Genomic DNA, 24,393 nt, shown 5'->3' on the forward strand with positions numbered 1-24,393 from the left:
ATCTGAGTTCTTTTCAGTTTTTGGCTATTACAAATAAAGCTGCTGTGACATTGTGTGCAGGTTTTTGTGAATATTTCTCTGGGCTAAATATAGGAGTGCAGTTGCTGGGTTATGTGATAAGTGTATGTTTAGTTTTTTAAGAAACAACCAAATGTTCCAGAGTGACTGTACCATTTTACATTCCCACTGGCAATGTATGAGTGATCAGTTTTTCCACATCCTCACTAGCATTTGATGCTGTCAGTACTTTTTTTTGTTTTAGTCATTCTGGTACATTTGTAGTGATATCTCATTGTAGTTTTAATTTGAATTTCTCTATTGACCAATGGTATTGATCATTCTTTTCATGTACTTATTTGCCATCTATATATCTTCATTGGTGCAATGTCTGTTTATGTCTTTTGCTAGTATTCTAATTAGATTGTTTTACTTTTTAACAGTTGAGTTTTGAGAGTTCTTTATGTGTTGTAGATATTAGTTTTTTGTTAGATATGTAGTTTTCAGATTTCTCTCTTTGTCTTTACCTTGTGTTTGTATATGTGGCTTGTTTTCTCATTCTCTGAGCAGCCTTTTGCAGAGAAGACGTTTTTAATTTTGATGAAACTAGTTTATCAAAATTTGATCAAATTTTTGTTTTTATGGATTATGTTTTTGGGGTTAATTCTGAGAACTCTTTGATTAGCCCTAGATCCCAAAGATTTTCTCCTTTTTTTTTTCTTCCTAAAGGTTTTAGAGTTTTACATTTATTTAAATCTGTGGTCCATTTTGAGTTACTTTTTCTATGAGTGTGAGATTTAGGTTTAGGTTTAGGCTTTTTTTTTTTTTTTTTTTTTTTTGGTGGGCTATAGATGTCAAATTGCTCCAGTACCATTCGTTGAAAAGGCCACTCTTCCTCCACTGAGTTACTTTTGCATCTTTCTTAAAAATTAGCTGAGCATATTTATGTAGGTCTATTTTGGGTCCTCTATTCTGTTCCATTGATCACGTATGTTTAGTTTTCTACCAGTACCACACAGTCTTGATTACTGTAGCTCTAAATAGGCTGTGAAATCAGGTAGAGTAATTCCTCCCTTGTTACTATTTTTTAATCAAAATTGTTTTAAGTCTTCTAGTTTATTTGAGTTTTAATGTTAGGATAATATTTTCAATCTCAACAGAGTCTTCCTGAGATCCTGATAAGAAGTCCATTAGAGCTGTATAGCAGTTTGGGGAGAATTGACATCTTTAATATGTTGAGGTTTCCAGTCTATGAACTTACTATATCTTCTTACTTATTTATATCTTCTTTCATCGCTCTCATTTTGTAAAATCTAGCACACCTCTCATGTACGTTTGACTTTGACTTTTCTCCACATACCTGCTTCTTTTCCTAGCCTTCCCAATTTCAGAAAATGGGATCATCCTTTAACTCAAGCTTGTCCAACTCACAGCCCGTGGGCTGCATGTGGCCCAGGATGGCTTTGAATGAGACGCAAATTTGTAAACTTTCTTAACTTTCTTAAAACCTTATGAGATTTTTTTGTGACTTTTCTTTTTTTTTGTTAGCTCATTAGCTGTCATTAGTATTAGCATATTTTATGTGTGGTCCAAGACAATTCTTCTTCCAGTGTGGCCCAGAGAAGCCAAAAGATTGGATACCCCTGGTTTCCTTAGTTGTTTAAGGTAATCCTTGATTCTCTTTTTCCCTCGTAGCCATGCCCCAGCCCGTCTATCCGCAAGTCCTTTCAACTTTTAACCCTGAGACATACTCTGAATCTATGCACCTTTTAGCATCTCATCTACTACTACTTCCCTTATCCAAGTTCCTCTTTGTTTTCACTCACCTTCCTTGCTTTCACTCTTGCCCTCTACAGTGCATTTTCCACTTAGTAGCCAAAGTGATCTTTTTAATACACAATCTGTTGTGTACTTCCTCTGCCCCAAACTTTCCAATGGCTTCCCTTGAACAAATCCCAACTCTTTACCCTGTCTCACAAAGCCCTGCATTATCTGATCCCTGCTTGCTTCTCTGACTTTATCTAACACCACTCCTTTCCTCATTCACTTTATTCCAGCCACAGCTCAAGGTCTCTACACCAGCAGTTCATTCCGCCTGAGTCAGGCATGGTGTTCCCTTCAAACATACCAATCAGCTCTTTCCCTAGAAGGGTTTGTGTGTTGATATTTATTAATTTTACCTTTTATTACAGATTGTATGCAGTGTGAAATAGTCACTGGCCTGCCCATATGCCTTGGTATCACTTTCAGTTGACCTAATAAAATTGATGTGGTCATGATACACTTTGTACAGGTTTCCTTAATGCATTCTGATAATCCTCTGCTACAGGAGATTGTTAAGGATTAAGGAAATTGAGTTTAAATTTTACTATTGTCTTGGGAGGCCAAGGCAGGAGAATCGCTTGAACCCAGGAGGCGGAGGTTGCAGCGAGTGGAGATCGCACCACTGCACTCTAGCCTGGGCGACAGAGTGAGACTCCATTTCAAAAAAAAAAAAAAATTTACTATTGTCTTTGTTAGGTTTTTTTATTCTTTAGGGTAACTTGATGAATTCTTTGGGTCTGCCATTTCAGTGTGAAGATGTCACAGTTGGTTTTTAATGACTATCTTATTATGATTTGAAGAATGACTTCTAGAATATTGAAACTGGCTATTTAAGGATTGAACCACAATCTATGGGAAAGTAGGGCAGATTTTTGCTTCCTATTAGAAGAAATGCTTTCTGTGATGGAAATGATTAAGAGGGGCAAAAGTGAAAGAAGGGCACGTTCAATCCTTAAGTGTTTTTTTCTTAAATGCTCACTGCAACCTCTGCCTCCTGGGTTTAAGCAATTGAAGAAAGCAAAAAACAAAGCAGCTATCCTATGTAGTACCTTTTTTTGCTACTTTTATAACCACTTATCTATACTAGTGCTGCCTAGCTTTTTATTTATTTTGTTCTAAAAGCTATATAGTCCGTCCCTTTTACTTTGACTTTACTACTTTATTTAGTTCATCGCAAATCTTTTCTTTTCAAGGCACATTTTACGATATGGGATAAGCTATTGGAAAGATCTCGGAAAATGGTAAGTGTTTTTGACAGCTAATGAGTACTCTTCTATAAAGAAATTCATCAAAATTAACCAATAACAACCAAAGGGGTGGGGGGAAATGAAAGAAACAAAGAGAAAGGAAAAAAGTAAGTTGTCTCAATAGTCAAAGCAGTGTTGTGATTGTTCACTAGTGTTTTGGTAAGGGTAAAGTTGTAACTTGGCAGTTCTCTTTTGATTTTGTTTGTTAATGTCATGAAAATGATATTGTAGAACTTGAAGAGAAATAATATTACTATGTAATAGTAATAGTTCTTAATAGTTGTAATGGTATCAGTTAGATCTTAGGATTTTTTTTTGTAAACTTAATGAATATTTAAAGGATTAAGATTTGTCAGTTATATTTTAAAGCTGTCTTTAGCCATTAACAGTAAATGTGCAAATGTCCTCATGTCCTGAAAAACCAGATTTGAATGTTTGTGTTTTTGTAGTTTATTCTTTGTCATTAGCATTTAAACTTCATGAGTAGGAATGATAGTATTTTTTTTTTTTGAGACAGAGTCTTGTTCTGTCTCCCAGACTGGAGTGCAGTGGCGCGATCTCGGCTCACTGCAACCTCCACCCCCCGGGTTCAAGCGATTCTCGTGCCTCAGCCTCCCAAGTAGCTGGGACTACAGTGCCCACCACTACGTCCAGCTAATTTTTTTGTATTTTTAGTAGAGACAGGGTTTTACTGTGTTAGCCAGGATGGTCTCGATCTCCTGACCTCCTGATCCACCCGCCTTGGCCTCCCAAAGTACTGGGATTACAGGCATGAGCCACTGCGCCCGACCTGAGTGATTGTATTTCTTGACCACAACTATCCCTGTTTCCTATTTCATAGGTTAAGTGTGCCTCTTTTACTTAGGTTATCTGATAGCTGTCCTGTGTAATCTGGCCTCATTAGGCCTTCCTCCTTATCCTGATTTCCCACAATGACACAAACACTCTGGTTAGGCTTGCAAGCACATTAAGCATCACACATTAAACTTATTTTCAAGTTTGCTTAGTTTTTCTTTCTGGACTCCATTTCCCATTCTCTTTCTGTCTATTTACCACACAGTCGTTCTTCACTACCTCGCCCGAGTCATACCTCCTCCGTGGAACAGTCTCAGAGTAATCTCTAACAAATAATTACTCATTCATATAAGTTTGTGCTTGATTGTATACATCCACATACTGTTTTTTGATTGTTTTCTTTGCCCGTACAGTTATCTTCTACCAAGCCTTTCAGGATTTGTTTTATTTGTGTAAGCCCAAAGTTTGAACACAACATTAGCACATGAAGGGGTTACCCAAGAAATATTTATTGACAGTTTTTCATAATGATATATAAACCTAGTTTTATTAATGACTGTACAGATAGGAATTATTGTTTACGGACTTCATCATAATGTTCTTGGGTAAGGGGTATATAAATTTTTTTTCTAAGGAGAAGAAATTATCTTTGAATGGAGAGAGTAATTTTCTCTTTTTAGTTGGTCACAGTGATCGTTTTAGATTAAGAAACTAAAGAAGAAATGTTCAGCATGTTTACTTGGAGTTAAGTAAAATTAAAAACAATTTAAAAAAGAAACAAAAGAAATGAATATTAAATAAATAGTTTGGGAAACTAAAGAAGCAATAGTGACTGAACACTTTAAAAGGAATGAAAAATGTAGAAAAACGGTAGAGACAGTGTCTTACCTAGAATATCTAATGATGTTAGTCAATACATATTTTTTCAAACATTTATTCTAGTTTAGTTGCTTTTTTCTACTGTCCATTTTGCTTTTCTGAAGGGATTAGATTAAACGTGGTTCATTGATTCAACACAGACTTACGATAGTTTATTGTGTACCAGGTACTGTTATGGTCTGGTGGTACAAAAAAATGAATAAAATGTACTTGCTGCCTTAGGGAAGTAATGTTGATTGATAATTAGACTTATACGGAGACAGTTCAGGTGTACATGTGGGGCTCTGGCATAAAGAAGAGGACTCAGACCAAGCTGGGGAGTTGCTTAAGGAAGGCTTCCAGGAATTGGAGTCTCTTAAGCTGATCTTAAAGGGTGAATAAAAGTGGACCATGCAGATACTCTGTTGGAGAATGGGTTGGAGGTTATCTCAGAGGAAGTCACTTGCCTACATAGAGAACATGATGAATGTAAGATGAATTTGAATGTACAGGTCACATGTAGGGTAGGTAATGAGTCAGTCCGTAAACAGAATATGAGGGGCTTGTGTTCCATGTTGTGGAACTTGCATTCCTGACTTTCCTCCTCCACCTCACTGAGATAATAGAGAGTAACTGGAGAATTTTGAGTAGGGAAGTGACCTGTTGATCAGCTATTCTTGTTTAAAAGCTCATTGTAGGGGTATCATGGGATATAGCTATGACTTAAGCCAAGAGTTCTGTTAGGGGGATAGAAGAGAATGAGGCCCTAAAGTTCAGCCACGATAGGGAGAAGGACTGTGAGAGTTAACTTAGGCTGAATGAGTAGGACTGTTGATGGAATATGCAGGTAGGAAGAAGAGAGTGAATTCTTGAATGCTGTCCTTAGGTAGCCGGGTGGAGCCCTTTACCAAGATAGATGATGCAGGCAGGACAGGTTTTGGGGGTGTTGAATTCAGATTTAGCTGTGTCTGTTTGATGAGTCTGAGTGACACAGAATAGAAATAGGGACATAGAGATATCTATTTAGACTAAATCTGTAATATGCTTTATTCTAAATGGAATTATACTCCAAAAGAAAATAAACTGATTTAAAATAGCTTGTTACAGCACTTCAGGTGTTTTTTCTTACACTAATGATTTTGTTTTACAGCTGAAAAGTAAAATGGCAAACTTGAGAAGCCTAGGTATAATATGCCTTAGATTATATTTTTGAATGGAATTATTGTTCTTTACCTGATAATTTATATTGGTTACTTAGCCTTTAAATCTTTCTCCTTACCTAACTTTCTGTAATAATTACTATTGAAGGAGAAAGATAAAGGGTCATTATAAGAGGGCTATGAAATGATTTAAAATGGTGGGTGAAGGGGTAAAACTGAAAGTGTTTATTAGGAAAGTAAAGCTATTCATGTTTTCACAGGTAACTGAAGATCAAACTAAACCAACAGAGGAATGTACATCTACCTAATAACTTTCTAAAATTTAAATAAGTTTAATAAATTAAAATAAATGTTTTTAATATGTTTGTGTGTGCTTATACAGATTAACCCTTTCTCCCCAAAATTAATAGTGATCTTTACTTTTTCTTTTCTCTAAAGTATGAAACACTTCATGTTGCTCAAATGGAAACTGTACAGAAATAGGTTACTCCCTTCCTTCTCCGTGGATGCAACACTTTGGCATGTTTTCTCTTTTTTTTTCCTGCAGATCTAGGCAGATACATACAAATATAAATGTAATTTCTAAAAAACATAAATAGGATCATACTATACTTGCTTGCATTTTTTGCCAAACAGTGGCACAGTAAACATCCTTGTGCAAAAATGGCAAATGTTTGTAGTAAATAACGTTAACTGAGTATTTATCATGTGCTGGGCCTTGTGCTAAGCTCATCACCTGAAACCTTTTGTGTAATCCCCACAGTGACCTGTTGAGAAGATATTTCTATTTTTTTAAATGAGGAAACAGCATAGAGCTTGAAAGTGGTAAAGTGGGAATTTGAACGGAGACAGTTTCACTCACATGCTCTTATGTTCTACGTTGCCTTATGTATAAATAATTTTGTAGGAATAGCTTTCTGGCAGTGGAATTATTGACAGGCGCTACCAGATGCTGGCTTCCCAAAGGTTTTGCCGAATGTTACTCCCAGTAACAGTGTCTGAGAGTGCCTGTTTACCCACACCTTGAGTAAGCCTTGGTAATCAGTCTTACAAAAATATTTTGCCAAAAAGTTTCTGCTTCAGTGTCAGCAAGTTTTCTGTGTCTTGTGCACAGGCTTCCTCTGAAGGCTGTATTTTTTTTTTTTTTTTTTCTGGGTGAGGTCAGTCCATATCTTCCTGTTTCTTGATTAACTTTCTCATTTTGCTAGCATTTGTCTCTATGCTCCTTTCTAGGAAAAAATGTCTAAGAGGTGAGCCATTGCATGTCCAAAGTGGGTTCTGCACTTGTATTTGATGAACTATTAAGCTAGATACAGAATTCTAGATTGAAAAGTAGTTTTCTCTTCGAACTTTGAAAGCAGCTCAGTTATTTTCTGGCATCTGATTTTGCTAATAAAAGGTCTGATGCCAGTCTGATTCTTGTTCCTTTTTATGTAACCTGTTCTCTGCATCCCCTTCCCTCAACACACTCTGGACACTTAGGATCTTTTTATTCTTGGTGGTGTAAAGTTCGACAATCCTGTACCCGTATCTAGGTCTTTAGTCAGTTATTCTGCTTGGTACGTAGGCGGTCCTTTCAATTTTCGACATCTCTCTTTTATGTTTTTTTACTTTTTTTGTTCTTTCTTTTCTCTGGAGGTTCTTTGTTTCTCTAATACCGTTCAGCTGTATTTGCATCTTCTATATTGGTCCTCTGTATTTTTTTCCCTTTCTCTATTATTTTTCCTGCATTAATATTTTACTTGTAATACATTATGTCAAGCATATTTTAATTTCTGAAAGCTGTCTTTTGCTTCTCTTTCATAGAATCCTTTTCAGGTTTTTGGATGTGATGTTTTTTCATGAAGCTCTCTGAAGATATCGATATAATTGGTATTCATTTGTTCATTCACTTTCTAGTCCCTGAATTATCTCTTTTCTCTGGTGACAGATTTTTTATCTTAGTCTTTCACTTACATGTTTCAGGCTTTTTTCAAATGTCTTATGTTTATTGGCTGTCAGTTTGTAATTGAAAATGTGGATGTAGGGAGGTTGAGTGGCAGCTCTGTGGTTTGAGCAAGGTTTGGCTTCTTGTAGGCATCACTAAGGATGAGTAGGTGAATCTGGCTGGTAGCACGAGGGTTTGTAAAATGCTAGAATGAAGAGGTCTTGTCTTGGCTACTGATTTCTAAATTGACTCCTAGTTTTATGCAGACTGTTCTTTCACTGACTTTATAAAAGATCCCTTTGATATTTTACATGGGGCACTCCTTGGATTTAGGTCATTCTGTATTTGAAGATGGGGTAGTGTTCAACCAGTTCGTATACAGGCCTTTAATTAATTCCTTTCTTTTTAATTAGTTTAGATTCAATTAATTCCTCTACTGTCTTCTATCATCTATGAACTTCTGCCGTCTCTGATCTAAGGCCCAGTTGGGCTGCTTGGCTGCCTCTGATGGAACTTCCTCCACCTGTTTTCTAGGTGGTGACGTTCTCTAGTGTTTTATTAGTTACTTAGCTTTTTGTCTTTTAGAATTTGGTTGACATCTCTTGTTTATTGATTTTTTTTCCCATTCTCTTTGTTGTTTGTGAATTTATATACTTCAACATTTTTTTCTCTTAAAAATTGTGAAATATTTGAGCATACAGAAGAGTACAGAGAATAATTTCACAAACTTGTTTGAGTGGGTGTTTTTCATGCTTTTTGGGCAACTAGCACTGTTTGAACACCTGCTTTTTGGCAACTTCCCACTCCATGGATCCTACCTTACCCAGTAGAAGAATGAAATTTAATTTCCTACCCTTCCTTACAGCTACGGCTGAGACAGGTAGCGTGGGCTCACCAATTAGACATACCTGTGTGAAATCTGGAAGCAAGTACTTTGCAGACAAGAGTAGTTGTTGAGAGGAGCAGTGATGTGGTTTTCAATGCAGCAGTGGCAGAGGTCCCATGTAATGGTGCAAGGTGTGGAGGCTGTGCTTAGCAGTTTTTCCCCCACAGCTGCTCCAGGGTATAAAAATCGGTGTTTTTTTGAGCCTCATAGTCCTGACCTCCAGGCCTGAGACTTGTGAGCCATTTTTTTTCTGTTTGTTTAAACTAGCAAGTGTAGATCCTGTTGTTTATAACCAAGAGTGTTGATATACAGCCACTATTTAATTGTAACCACTGTCAACCTTTTTCCTTATTTACTTCATATCGTTTTGTGTTTAAATAAAGGAAAAACTGCACATCCACTGAAGATCTTGTTACGTCATTTCCTTACTCTCACAAAGAACCACTATCCTGTTTGTACCTGTCCTTACTCTTCATGATTTTATATTTTTTACTACAATCCATATTATTCTGTGTATTTTAAAACTAAACATAATTAGTTTCATAATATATATCCTTTTGGAATTTGCTTTTATTGCTCATCATTGTTTTTTATGTATAGCATGTTGATACATGTAAATAGTACATTCATTTCAACTGCTATATAGTATTTCATTATATGATTAATCCTATCATTAATTCATTTTCCTATTGATGACCACTGAGGATGTTATTGGCTTTTGAGTATTACAGTATTGCAGAAAATATCCTTGTGCATGTTTCTTTGTGTACACATTTGATAATATCTCCAGGGCCTGTACCACAGTGGACCATGCATCTTCAGCTTTACTAAATATTAACCGGCTGCCACAATAGTTATACCAGTTTACTCTCCATCAGCAGTATGAGCATTCCCATTTCTCCACTCCCTCATTAACATTTATTATATTCAGACATTCAGATATTTTGTTGGTCGAATATGCACGATCCTATCTCATTTAATTTGCTTAATACTGAGCATATAGTACCAATAAGCATGTCTTCATTTGTTTTTATGAATTACCAGTTTATAACCTTTGCCCCTTTTTTACAATTGGATTTTTGGGCATCTTATATTAATAGTGTGTGTGTATATATATATATATATATTTTTTTTTTTTCTTGAGAACAAGTCTCACTCTGTTGCCCAAGCTATAGTGCAGTGGCACGATCTTGGCTCTCTGCAGCCTCTGCCTACTGGATTCAAGCGATTCCCCTGCTTCAGCCTCCTGAGTAGCCAAGTAGCTGGGATTACAGGCAAGTGCCACCACACCCAGCTACTTTTTATATTTTTAGTAGAGATGGGGTTTCACCATGTTGCCAGGCTGGTCTCCAACTTCTGGCCCCTAGTGATCTACACTCCTTGGCCTCCCAAAGTGCTAGGATTATAAGTATAAGCCATTGCACCTGACTGGTTCTTTATATTTTTAGAAAGTTAAACCCTTGTGGGCCAGGTGCAAAAAAAGAAAGAAAGTTAAACCCTTGTCACTACAAATATTTCTCTTGTCTGGCTTACCTTTTAATTTTGTTTCTGTTGTCTTTAGTTTTAAGGTAGACAATTCATCTTTTCCTCTATGATTTATATTTATGAAATTTAAAAAAGCCTTCCCTAAGTTGATGTTATAAAGCAGCCTACTGCATTGTTTATTTTAAAGTCTTGATTTTCACATTTAATTGTATAATTTATTTGAAGTTTACTTTTTGCATATAGAGTGAGGAAAGGGACCTAATTTTGAATCACCCTCTCCTTCACAAGGATAGGCAGTTTTTCTGGACCATTTATTTCCTCTCTACTCTTTTTCTTTTTCTTTTTTTTTTTCTTTTTGAGATGGAGTTTTACTCTTGTTGCCCAGGCTGGAGTGCAATGGCGTGATCTCGGCTCACTGCAGCCTCTGCTTCCTGGGTTCAAGTGATTGTCCTGCCTCAGCCTCCCGAGTGGCTGGGATTACAGGTGTCTGCCCCCACGACCAACTAATTTTTGTATTTTTAGTAGAGATGGGGTTTCACCATGTTGGCCAGGCTGGTCTCAAACTCCTGACCTCAGGTGATCCGCCCACCTCATTCTCCCGAAGTGCTGGGATTACAAGTGTGAGCCACTGTGCCCAGCCTATTTCCTCTCTACTCTTAATGATTGTGCCATGCTGTCATATAAAAGGTTCCTTTCAGTGCCTAGGTCTGCTTCATTGGTCCATTTATCTGTCCATGTACCACTGTAACACCGTTTTAACAACTATAGCTTTATAACAAGTTTTGATTTCTCTTATGGTGAGTTCTCCTTTCCTATTCTTTTTCAAAATTTTCATGTTTATTGTAGGGTCAGCTTGTTAACTTCTTAGTTGTCTTAAAATCTGTTTTGTCTGATAATGACATTCCTATGTCGGGTTTCCTTTTAATGGTATATATTTTTCCATTCCTTTCAACTTTTTCATGTCATTATTTTTTAGATTTTCTCTTAAGAGCATATAGAAATCTTTTTTTTTTTTTCCTTTCTTAAACCCATTCTCCTAAAATGATTGTGGATTTGGCGGTTTCTCCTTATGGTTAAATCAGCATTTGCTTATTTTATTTTAAGATGATTTTGTTAGCACTTTGTGTTCTGGTTTGGGATTTTTAAACGTGGTGATAAATTGCTTCTTTTTATCATTTAAATAATGATCCTCTCTATCTCAGTAATAATGATTTTTTCCTTTAATCTAGTTTTCTTAATCTGTTTTTTTTAAAAAATCAGGTTCTATTGTTAATACTAGTTTTTTTTTTTTTAGTATTTACCTGGTATATTCTTACTTTCAACATTTTTATGTTGTTAGGTTTTAAGTCTGTCTTGTAAATAGCATAAAACTATTATTTCCTTTTAAATCTAGTCTTTGAATTACTGTCTTTTAGTAGATAAATTTTAATTTGTATTCACTTTACTGTGATTATCATTTCTTTGCATTATTTTTTCTCCTTTCCTGTCATAAGTTGGATTGATCCAGTTTTCCTTATTTTCCCTTTCTTTTTACTTTGTTTTAGAAGTTAGTGTTTCATTCATAAGTGTACCGTTATTTAATCTATTCCCTATTTATGGTTGATTTTTAATTTTTGTTACTGTACTAATACTTCTGTTAGTAGCCTTGTACATATATGATTTCACATGTGTGCTAGTAGCTCTGTAAAATACATTGTTATACCTGATTCCAGGTCAAAGAGTATATGTATTTTAACTTTTAATAAATATGATAATCTTTTAAAGATAAATTTATCCAGTAAGCGGATTTTATATGTCATATGTGATTACATATATTGAAGGAAAGGAGAAATATTTTGTTTTAGGAGTGGCTACTACTGCAGTGTTATTTTTGAAGCATCTCAAAATTGGTTGTTACTATGTCAGGATTACCTGTTGAGAAAAAAATTCTGGAGACAAAATTTCATACATATATTTATAATAATGAAAGTTCTTAAAGCAAACTTGGATACCAGCTTCCTGATCTGCAGGATTTAGGGAAAACCAAATTGATGCTTGAGCATCTGTAAGGAATCCATTCACGTCAACTTGAAAAACAGTTCCTGAAATTGGGACACAGATATGCCAGGTACAGACAGTCCACAATATTAGAACAAGTTGAATTTTCAACATCAGTGGGTACTTGGATACATTTCTCATTCAATTTAAGCAGCTGAGCAAGGTCCTGAGCTGGGTGTAATACCAAAAAATTAAAAAGGATTCTCCTTTCCTACAGAAGCTCCATCTAGAAGAGAGGATAATGTATACATAAGTAACAAACCAAACATGGGGCACAAATGTGAAGCACGTTTACGGAGGAGCTATAATCTGCTTTGGGAGCATGGAGGAGAAAGATCACTTCCGGTTAGAACCCTTTTTGGAGTTCTTTTACTATGTGCTTGGCCTGGGTTAAGAGAGCACATTGCTGAGCTGCTAGCATTTGAGAAAGGACAATTTTCCTAAGTGGAGACTGGGTATGATTGTTGAAGCCTTGCAGCACAGGTGAGAGGGTGAGATGGGATGGCATTGACGTTTGTGGCTGTCTCATTAGTCAACCCATTACTTGCAAAGCAAGAACTCGCACCCAATTCCTTCTCATTGACTTTCCCTCTCTGTTGCACTAGGCAGTAGCTGATAGATTAGGGTTAGTTAGTATCAGGTCATTGGTTGGTTGCAGCTGGTGGTAGAACATAGGGCAGCTGGTTTCGGGGCAGTGGGTGGGGAGCGCAGGGGAGGTCAGGTGTATTTCATTGAGGTGGTTAGGATGGTTTTGGTGATGAGGGATGATGAGACTTCATTGGAATTTCATTGCTGCTTATCTCTAGAGAGGTCAACCACAAGACATCTCTTATCACTTAGCCTATGTGGCAGACTCTCATTACACGGTGAATAGTGTGTAAACAGATCCATATGTTGCAGGATTTCTGCTGAGCACCATTCCTAGTAGCAACATCAACAGTAGCATCGTGTATAAAACTACTGTTTCCTCAGAGCTGGTTTATGATCCACCTGAATCTGAACTGCCTGGTCAGCCTGGTAAAAATGTAGTGTCCTCAGCTCCATTACAGTATTACAATCAGTGGGAGTGGGAGCCTGGGAGCTTGGGAATATGCATCTTGACAAGCTTCCCAGGTGAGAATCCTTTAATCTTCAGTTATATATAGAACTTTTCACTTAATTGTCTGCTGTGATGAACTTTTATTTACCAAAAATCATTTCTTTCAGCTTAGTGGCATAGTGAAAGTGAAATGTTCACTGTATTTAAACTCATTTCTGTAGTTAGACTTGGACTTTTAGGATATACTAGGTTAAGTGCTAGTGAGCTGGGAAATCCCTGAGCATTACAGAGAAGGGCGGAAGAGTGACTGAATATAGAGAAGACACCATTGTGATGACATTTGAGGAACCCACCTAAAAAATTCCAGTACTTGTATGTCTTAGATGAATGAAGACTAATACTAGTACACTTAGATTTGTTAAAACACTATAGTAACAGGCTGGGTGTGGTGGCTCACGCCTGTAATCCCAGCACTTTGGGAGGCCGAGACGGGTGGATCACCTGAGGTCAGGCGTTCGAGACCAGCCTGGCCAATATGGTGAAACCCCGTCTCTACTTAAAATACAAAAAATTAGCTGGGCGTGGTGGTACGTATCTGTAATCACAGCCACTCGGGAGGCTGAGGTAGGAGAATCGAACCTTGGAGGCAGAGGTTGCAGTGAGCTGAGATTGCGCCATTGCACTCCAGACTGGGGGACAAGAGCAAGAGTTTGTCTCAAAAAAAAAAAAAAAAAAAAACAAAAAAACTACAGTAATAGACAAGGAAAAAAAAAACTTATGTGAACATTATTTCACTTACCCTTATTGCTATGGGAGAATTTGAAACCCAGAGTGGAAAGTTAAACTCTTATGTGCAAGTTTTTCCTGCTAGTTTCACTGTTTTCCAGTTGTTATTAGTAGAGAACCACATGCTCAGCCAGCTTTTTGTACTTGTGTCCCATCTATGAACTCTACTATTTTTCTTTAAGCTCCCTTTTTTCTTCACATTTCCTCACTTTCTTGAGGTATTCGCTGTCACCTATTTTCAGAAAATTTCTAGTATTCTATGTTCTGTATATATTCTTCAGTCCTCTGACTTGACTTTTTTTCTCATATTCCTCCATTTTTTTCTCCTTAATTTTTTAGCTATTGGGTCCATCTAACTGATGACAGTGAATATGAAAGGCTTGGTCTTGAATTCCGTAAATTTCTGGGGAAGTGGGTCAGATCCTAGATGAATCTCTTAACATTTTGCAATTTTTAAAAACCATCCTTAGTTTGTAACTTTCACACACACACACACACACACACACACACTCAGTCACTCACACATACATATATATACCTTGTTACTTACCCGTTCCTCCAATCCAAACACAGACTCAATCTTACTCATGCTTCAAGAATTTTTGTAATGACTGGTCAGGAGGAATCCCTCTACGATGAGGAGATAGGCAGTCAGAAGCCTAGGAGGGCTGGGCATTAGAATAAACCCAGGAACCCTGGTTCTTTGGCTTGTCACCACGGGATTATAGTTAGTTTGGAGCTAGAGTGTCCTTGGGGAGATCTGCTGTGGTAGATCATTTGATTTAAATGACTGAAATGTAAAAGTTTGAAAGTTTGTGTTTAACACTTAATGCATAATAGACATTGTGCTTTCCACATGCATGATTTCATTTAAGCCTACATCCTATGAAATATGAAATATATTCATCATTTTACTGATGAAGAAATTGAGGCTTAGCGGAAGATTAAGTAACTATCTTAGGCTTCATGGAGTGTACTCAAATGCTCTTCAAATAAGGCATTTCCCAGCACAGATTTTCTTCAAGTGCCTTTGTAATGTTCATAGCTTTTTATTGTAACAGCAGGAAGGTTATACTACAATAGTTTATTCCAGCCCTAATGTTCTATGACTTTGTGTCTTTAGGCAGCAAGTAGGATTTTGAAGAACTGGGACTCAAAGCAAGGAATCCTCTTGTAGATATACCGTGGCAGATAAAATGAAGAAACACTTTTTCACTCTGTCACCCAGGCTGGAGGGCAGTGGCACGATCTTCGTTCACTGCGAACTTCACCTCCTGGGTTCAAGTGATTCTCCTGCCTCAGCCTCCTGAGTATCTGGGATTACAGGCACTCACCACCATGCCTAGCTAATTTTTGTGTTTTTAGCAGAGACGAGGTTTCACTATGTTGACCAGGGTAGACTAGAACTCCTGACCTCAAATGATTCACCCGCCTTAGCTTCCCAAAGTGTTGGAATTATAGGCGTGAGCCACTATGCCTGGCCTGAAGAAACTCTCTTGAGTATGTTCTACCTACATGGAAGCTCCATGGAGCCATAAGCTCATTCCACGGGTTAGGAGAAGGAATTTGTATTGGCAGCACATACAACTTGAACGGAAAGTGGGGCAAAGCCAAATGGGTACTCTTACATGAGAATACTGTGTCCTAGGAGTCAGGAAAGTTCCCCTTAGTATCCTCATAATTTTCTTCCATTGTCTTTTTTTGGCAGATATCTTCTGAAATTATAATTTGTACTTTGCAAAAGAAAATGGGCCATAAAAATTATTTTAAATCAACTAAAGACTTATGAGATTTATTTGGTTACAGTGAATAAACTTGACAAAATGTTGGGAAGAGTTGTTAAAACAAGTATACATTAAATATACTAACAATTACATTTGGTTACATGTTTGTAAGTTATAGTTATTTAGAAAAACTGCATAGAAACCCAAACCTTAAAAAAGTCTGCAAATTAAATCATTAGCTTTTCTCTTCTCTAACAAAGTAGGGTGACTAGTTCTTGGATTAACCCAATTATAACATGGATGGAGCACTTGATTATCTTACAGAATATTCTCTATCTCACCTAAACCTCACAACAACCTTGTAAAGCATTATCCCCATTTCATGGATGAAGAAACAGGCTTAGAAGTGAAAAGGTAGATTCTCTGCTTGCACAACCATATTATGTGGCTTAGCTATTGAACTTGAACCTAGATTTGGGACTTCATTTCAAATATGAGTTTTTTAATTAAATCTTTGTATCTTGTATGGAAACAGTATCTCACTAGCTCTCAGATGTTATTTACCCTGCTACTTGTTAAAAATATCTCATTTAAAAAATTCAGCTTCATAGCCTTTCAATTTCCCTTTAAGAGTCAAATGAAAGTAATAATTCTAAACTGAAGTTGCCTAAACAGCAAATCGTTACATGGGGGAAAGTACCAGTTTCTAAATATTTTTAAAAATGTTGCTAGACAATCCATGATATAACTGGAGGTTAGTAGTCCTTCTAATTTTTAACTACAAAAATATTATAGAAATTTGTGTTTAGCCCACATTTCTAACAGTTGAATCAAAGGTATTTATGGACATTATATTGAACAAGTCAAAACCTGCAATTAAGAATGACAGGAATACATTTTCTGTTAATGATAGAAACAAACGTGGGCTTGATATTTAAATGAAAATGTTTGCATTTAGGATACTACTGATAAATCTTTTAAATAACCTTACTTTTAAAACTTAGTTTAAGGTTGAACATCCCAGTGATCAGATTATGATTAACAGATTGAAAAATGATAAAGCCTGAAGTCTAAGTTTATCCAGCAGGGTGACTCATGCTTCTTTGTCATCCTCCCACGGCAGCAATTTGTTCCATGTGAATGCTAGTAACAGGCATCATACCCTGTTAATGCTAACATGTAGGAGTCAGTTGGAGGTAAAAACCCCTATCACGATTAGCATTAACAGCATACAGCCTACAGCAAGCCTTCAGCACTCAGAGGATGAGGCATAAAGAATTTAAACCACAGATTTCCCCTTCCTGGTTTGTGCCACCTGCAAGAGAGAAAGAAATGTTTGTGTATGCACATGCGGTTATAAAGCTGGAGTGACAGAATATAGTAAATCTGAAAGGAAAATAGTCCATTTTCTCTTGAAGGAGCTAATTAAATCCTTGGAAGTAATTTGTTGAAAGTGGTAGAGAAATTGGCAGTTAAAAGATGACATTGTTACCTTTAGGCATATTTGAAAACTTTTTGAAAATTATGTTTTCAATTCTATTCTCTAGTTTTGAATCAGGTACACATATGTATCATCTTCTTTAAATCAAAAACAAAAACCACTCTTCAGAGTTTCCAAATGCCAAAATGCAAAGAGGGAAGCTTGCATTCTGACACAGTATAGTTTTTTTTTGTTTGTTTTTTTCTGATTTGTACTTCATCTGGGAGCTAGACAATTAAAGGCCCAAATATTCAAAATGGTCCTTTATGATTTATGAAAATTAAAACCCAATTAACCTGTTTTATAAAGGTAGGGTTCAGGCTGAATTTTTCATTCTGTAATAAATAGTTGAAGTTTTACCTTTATTCTTTCAGGAAATACGATACAAGCAATGGAGGTTTGCCTACAAATGAATCTATCTGAAAATGTCCCCGTCTGCTATTTAGAGATTCCTTTGGGGAAAGCAATACCCAGTGGCTTTGGTTTTGACTACATAAAGGAAGTATGACTTAAAGAGTCCTCTGTGTTTCAAACTACTTGTGTTAGGCAGAGGGTTGATTAAAAAAAAGAACAAGATGAATTTGCTACTTCCTTTTAGAGTCTGATTTTACTCTCTCAGATAAAGTGACATTTCTCCCACAGGTTTCTGATTTCAGTGTTACTATAGCAGAACCTAGAAGTTAGAGTATCATTCAAGTATGTGGTCTCCTGCAGTACAAGAGGGGAATCACCTTTTCTTTTATTTAATAATGAAACCAGCTAGATATAAAAATGTGACTAAGTTCAAAAGAAACGTATGAAGTAAAAAATTCCCCAGTGAATATATTTTGACGGGGCAGAATATCGTGGTTTGGAAATTTCCAAACCAAGGAAATATATCATTCTTACTGATAGTATTTTTTTTAAACTTTACTGTTTTCTGAGATGAATTAGTTGATGATGAAAAAATTTGGATTAAATGATGTCATTTCAGGAATTCAATTCATTTTATAGAATTTCAGTCAATAAAGATTGTAAAAATAAGGACTTTTTTCCCCCCTTACGGGTCCTGGACACAGTAAATGCTTAATAAATACATATTAATAATCTAGCGTTAGTGCCTCCCCAGTCAAGATAACTCACCCTTTTCTTAAAAAGATGTGTTTAATTTGTATTGATGGTAAATTGCTTGCATACTATTCTACCCATAAATTTTATTCCTGTTCTTTAAAGGTAACATATAAGCACAGGTATTAAAATAAATATATTTAGTATACTGATTGGCTTTTCCCTCTTTTTAAATAAACATCTGAATTGCCTGATTAGAGCACTCAGAAAAGTGACAGTGTTTTTGATAATGTGTTATATATATTAAAAATTCTAATAGCTTTTTTATTGGTTCAAACTCTAAATGTATATTGAAATAAAACATGTCACACAGGTCCCCATTTGTTCTCAAACACAACCTTGTCATACAGATGTGATGAATTCCTAACACTGCAGAGAAATGAGAAGTTTGTCTAAATATACTGTAGAACCTTAGGTCATATTTAAAACCCAGTGATAGATGAAAAACATTAATGAACAGAATAAAGGAGAACATACCCCAGAATATATATATATATATTTTTCAATTGAAAAATAGTAGACTTTTAAGGACATTAAAATGACCAGAAGGTCATTCATCCATCAGTGTGGAGTCTACATCCACTTCCAGTGTTTTTGACTGGGCTAAGCAACCAACAACAGAATTGCTATGTGCCTGAGTGGGAATTAGTGGTCATAGACAACAAAGGCCAGTCTGTTAGCCAAGGCATTGGGCAGAGGGTGCTTTCATGAGGTAATAAGAAATGAAGTACTTCTTTCTGGAATCAGTGTAGCCACCAGCTGGTAAAGTGGCAGGGGAAGAATTATACACAATTATAAGCCTGACAATCATAGCGACAATGCTAACCAAGAATGTGACAAGCATAATGTTTAATGTGTAGCAATACAAGAAGGATTTATATGAATTATACATTAGAAATTAGATTGGGGTCTTTGATTAGGTAGTTCTGCAGATATACTTCCAGTCCTCCCCTCACGCCACAATACTTATGCCTACCACATGAAATATCCATTGTCACTATAAGCTTTACTATGTAGCATAGGTTCCAAGTTAAATGTTCTTAACAGAATTACTACACACTGAGTATCAAAATCATTCCTGCTCACAGTAGGTAAAAAATCTACCAAGAGGAAGCACTATGTAGACCAGATTAATGATAACACCAAGTATCTTTCATTATATGACGGGCAATTCTTCCTCTTGTAGTAAGAATGAAGCTGAAGGTGGCACTTTGGGAAATTTTTCCTTAGATTATGCTTTCCCGAAGGACAATTTTTTGGGGGGCAGGGTGGAGTGTGAGCATAAGATTTAAGAATATCTGGCCAGGTGTGGTGGCTCACGCCTGTAATCCCAGCATTTTGGAAGGCTGAGGTGGGTGGATCACAAGATCAGGAGTTTGAGACCAGCCTGACCAACATGGGAAAACCCCGTACTAAAAATACAAAAAGCTAGGCATGGTGGTGCGCGCCTGTAATCCCAGCTACTCCGAAGGCTAAGGCAGCAGAATCGCTTGAACCTGGGAGGCAGAAGGTTGCAGTGAGCCGAGAGTGTGCCACTGCACTTCAGCCTGGGCAATAGAGCGAGACTCCATCTCCAAAGAAAAAAAAAGATTTCAGAATATCCTTCTATTCTTACCTTGTTGATTTGCCAGGAAAGACATTATCAAAACTATATATTCAGAGCATAATATGTCCTAAGTTTGTCATTAAAGTTCTGGTTTTCCTTCAAAAATTTTTTATTGTGGTGAAATATGTAATGTAATGTAAACATAATGTAAATTTAACATCCTAACCACCTTTTTTTTTTTTTTTTTTTTTTAGACGGAGTCTCCCTTTGTCACCCAGGCTGGAGTGCGGTGGCGCGATCTCCGCTCACTGCAGGCTCCGCCTCCCGGGTTCATGCCATTCTCCTGCCTCAGCCGAGTAGCTGGGACTACAGGTGCCCGCCACCTCGCCCAGCTAATTTTTTGTATTTTTAGTAGAGACGGGGTTTCACCGTGTTAGCCAGGATGGTCTCGATCTCCTGACCTCGTGATCCGCCCGCCTCGGCCTCCCAAAGTGCTGGGATTACAGGCGTGAGCCACCGTGCCCGGCCATCGTAACCACTTTTAAGTGTACAGGTCAGCTATATTAAACAGTCATAATGTACAACCATCATTAGCATACATCTCCATAACTCTTTATCTTGTAAGGGTCTCGTTTTATGTCTAAATCATAGGTTATATTCTTCTACATTTATGTATATTTCTATATTGCTGCTTATTCTCAGCACCAACCATTTAATATTTGCAACCAAAGGAACTGCACACCATAAAGTTTTCTTTAAAAAAAGTTACAGTGGTCGAATTTCAGAACCAAAGTGATTGTGGGATAGCTCTAATTTCATTTACCCTGAAATATACAAATAATTTAAAACTACTAATTTGTTGTTACAAATCAAATGTACATCTATTTTTACTGAAAGTCATCTTATATTGATGTAGCAATACAAATTCTACGTCCAAAGCCATTTTAGTAGGTGAAATGTAATTATGTTGTTGAAAATTGAAGTGATTTAGTTTAGGTAACTTCCTCTAACTATTTTCCCACTAACATGTATGTGTACCAATCAAAAACATAATCATTAAGATGGAATAATGTTGATTCCTATTTGGATCCATTTGCTAAAAGCAATTAGCATATATTTGCATATGTGGAAGCAGTATCTGGCTTTTCTATCAGAATTTCTTCTGATTCTCTATATTCTGCAGCTGCGGTTTGGGTTTATGTCATGGAAATAAGCAGTGATTAATGCAAGTATATAAAAATCAGGATTCTGTGAAACTTTGGATTTGTCGTAATTTTTAGAATAACAACGATTTCTTGGTTACCTTTTGAGGCAGGGTCAAAAGTTGAAAGTGGCTGCCCACATGATGCACCAACAACCTGCCTCTATGAAAACTCTGCATCTGTCAGAGTGTTTCCCTTCCCTGTTACTTAAGACAGAATTCCTTACCATTAGAGCCATCTCCATTGGGTGGGAGAGCCAAGGTGACAGGTAAGGTCTCTGGTAGGTTGTTCTTGAAATGCAGACAGTTATCTGGGGAAAGAGGGTTGGGTTGAAGTTGACAACATCGCCTTAGGTGTGTTTATTAGGTTAGTTAGTCATCTTTGAAAGCAGAGATCAAGGGCTGAGGAGAGAGGACCTGGGATAGGTAGATTTTAATGGGAATAAAGAGTAATTTAGAGGAAAGATAAGGATGTACCCCAAATAGTTTGATAGTTCAGTAGTTTTTTATTTATAATTTAAGCTCACACTTTTCACATCCAGCATAAAGCAGCAACAAATTAAGTATTTAGACTATCATCTGAGTTTTAGTTCTCTGAGTTTCAACCTCTCTACATGCTATAAAATGTCATATGAAGTGTTTAATTTCTCAGAGATTCTTCATGAAGACTTGCAGTGTTCTCTGACAAAAAGAAAATCCAAATGACTGCCTTTCTAAAGTGTATTTATTTGTGTAAAGTTTATCACATATTTTCTGTAGAATATGATTCTGTGTTACATCTCAGTAACTGACGTTAAAGATGAGTCAACTTCTCTGCTACCAGGGAATGAGATAAAGAGTATTATGTTTCCTCTTAACTTCACGTGAGTTCCATCATTAACAAGGGATTGATGGTGGCCAACTGGGGTCACGTCTTCTGAAGCACACAAACTCATCTTTAAAGGTAAAAATGGATTGTTCTGTAGGAATAACTTACATCCTGAAATCTTGGTGAATGATAAGATTACCACTTTTCAGATCATTAACTTTAGATATAAGAAAAATTCCCTGAATAAGCCATTGCTGGGGGAAAAATTATAAACTTTTCATGTCATGATATTTTATTTACTTCCATAAAAACTTAACATCACTTCTTGATATTTCTAATTGAGAGTTCTTTATTGAAAAATAGCAACTATTTCTCAATTAAGAGCTCCTTATTGAAAATAGCAGTTTGCACACAAAATAGCATAACATTCTTTTCTGTATTTTGAGAATTAAGAAAATAAATGTTTTTAAAGATGTATGCCAATAGTGATATTTAACACATAAAGGTGTGATGGATTTTTGAAGTGTCTTAGAAGAAAGTCAGTGTGGATATTGCAGGGTCGCTGTGGAAATGTATATCAGTGACTGTTTAGTTGTAAATGCACAAAAGAGAAAGAATGTCAGCCTTAGAGGATTATCCTGCTTTTCCCAATTTTAGAACCAGGAAGCTATTACTGAAATGACTTTGTGGAACTTATTTACAAGCTAAGTTACCTTCCCAATAGTTTTATTATGGACAGTAATTAGTGCTTTCACTTTTCTGATGAAGATGTATTTAAAAAAAAAAAAAAAAGTTAGGAATTTCCTCTTCCCCACCAGACTGATTATGTGGAATAAGCAGAAGCAGGATGACAGCCAGCTGGAGTCTGACTGCGGGGACTCACTTCCTCAACACCCTGACCTCACACTGGCTCAGCGGCAGGTCTGAACTGTGCTGAAATGTTATAGAACAAATGTAAATAAAGCTGTGGGTAGGGAGGGGAGAGCTAGTGGGAGAGATGCGTTCTGTTGCTTTAAGTGATGGCCATTCTTTCTTATTTCTTGTTTCCACAAAACGTTTTCCATTTGTCTAACAAACTTCTTAGTATCATATTTCCATAAGATAATTTTAATACTTTTTAAAATTTATAATTCGATTTTGATGTCTTTTCTCCCCACTCCCAGGGAACAGAAAATAGGGTGGCTGTTATCTGCTCTGGAGTGTTTTGTCACCCTTCCATGAGGCCTCCTTTGTGCATTTGAGTTCACTGTTTATGCTTAACACTGAATTTCAACAAAATGCCTCATTTGGAACTTATTATGTGTTACCTGTTTGTTGTTTATATCCTTATGTCTGTATCATCAGACAAAATTGCTTTTCTATTTCTGTAAGCTACAGTTTATCTTTTTCTGCTTCCACACACCATAATGGCCCCAAGCAAGGAAGAATTTGTGTGCTAAAACTATTTAAGGCAAATGGAGCAAATTCTGTAAACAAAAGATTTGGTTTTGCCTTTTTAAAAATTCACTCTTACATGGATGGGATACCCTGTGTTATAAGGCAAAGACCATTTACATGTTACATTCCCATGGCATTTGACCCAATGCTTTAACAAACCAAATGAGGGTCATGATCGCTGCTCCACAAGATGTCACCATACACACTCTTAGGCACTAGATATACCTACTTCAAGTGTTCAAGTATGGACCTGTCTTCTTCGCCTTGCTTATCTTGTACTCTCAGATAGCACACTCCTGGAGGCTGGTTTCTCCTCATCTCCTGATGGGACCCTGCTTCTCTATCTTCCCCAAGGTGGCTAGTCCTCTCCATCCTCTGTCAGAGCCCTTATCACACTGCATGGTAATTATTTCATGTGTCTCTTCTTAGTGCTGAGGTGTATGTGATGGCAGAGACTGAGTCTTCCCTCAGTGCTGGATATACAGCTGATAGATACTCACTAAATACTTTTGAATGAATGTTTGAGAGTTTCCAAAGGCATTTCTATCTGCACAGTGGGCTTTTATTTGGCACTGGAGCATTTCAGGACTTAACTGATATGCAGGTTCTTGGAGAATTTAGTAGAAGCTTACAAATGTGGGGATATATTAATAAGGTTTGTTGGCATTCCAGATTGGCAGTGGACCCTTTTTAGAAGATTCCAGGCTTGGATCTCAGTCTGTCAAGTATAAAGTAAAGCTGGAGAATACTGGTAGAAATCATCGTCTGGACTTGTGGGTAAAAATTAAGTTTCATCCCGGATTTTAAAAACCACTCTTGGATGCTATAATCATGTGTTTTCATTGCATAGAACCATGTCCTTGTTCTTAGGAGATCCATGCTGAAACATCTAGAAGTTAGATGCCAGGTTTGCATATAGATATATAGAGAGAGATGGGTAGGGACACAGAAAGATAAGTCAATGTGGCAAATATTAACAATTAGCAAATCTAATTGAAAAGTAGGAGTGTTCATTGTTCTGTTGTTTTCAGCTTGCCTGGGTTCCATTC

The 24,393-nt window shown here is 36.7% G+C and overlaps 2 protein-coding genes across 16 annotated transcripts in view; one reads left to right on the forward strand and one right to left on the reverse strand.

Moving 5' to 3' along the window:
• Positions 1–24,393, reverse strand: part of JAM2 (junctional adhesion molecule 2) — a 215,544-nt gene that overhangs the window by 127,279 nt on the left and 63,872 nt on the right. The window lies entirely within an intron of this gene.
• MRPL39 (mitochondrial ribosomal protein L39) overlaps positions 1–24,393 on the forward strand; it is a 238,319-nt gene that overhangs the window by 15,866 nt on the left and 198,060 nt on the right. For 10 of the 15 annotated variants that reach the window (XM_050784749.1, XM_050784764.1, XM_050784753.1 and 7 more), the window contains exon 9: positions 3,015–3,062. In XM_050784749.1, the coding sequence (XP_050640706.1) occupies positions 3,015–3,062 (48 nt within the window). Of the gene's footprint in view, positions 1–3,014; positions 3,063–4,128; positions 5,201–5,871; positions 6,119–6,141; positions 6,244–6,319; positions 9,095–12,433; positions 23,204–24,393 lie in introns of those variants that run through there. The other 5 variants (XM_050784763.1, XM_050784762.1, XM_050784761.1 and 2 more) reach the window with 5 other exon arrangements.

This window comes from Macaca thibetana, chromosome 3 (genome assembly GCF_024542745.1).
Source record: "Macaca thibetana thibetana isolate TM-01 chromosome 3, ASM2454274v1, whole genome shotgun sequence".
In the NCBI taxonomy this organism is placed as follows: Eukaryota; Metazoa; Chordata; class Mammalia; order Primates; family Cercopithecidae; genus Macaca; species Macaca thibetana.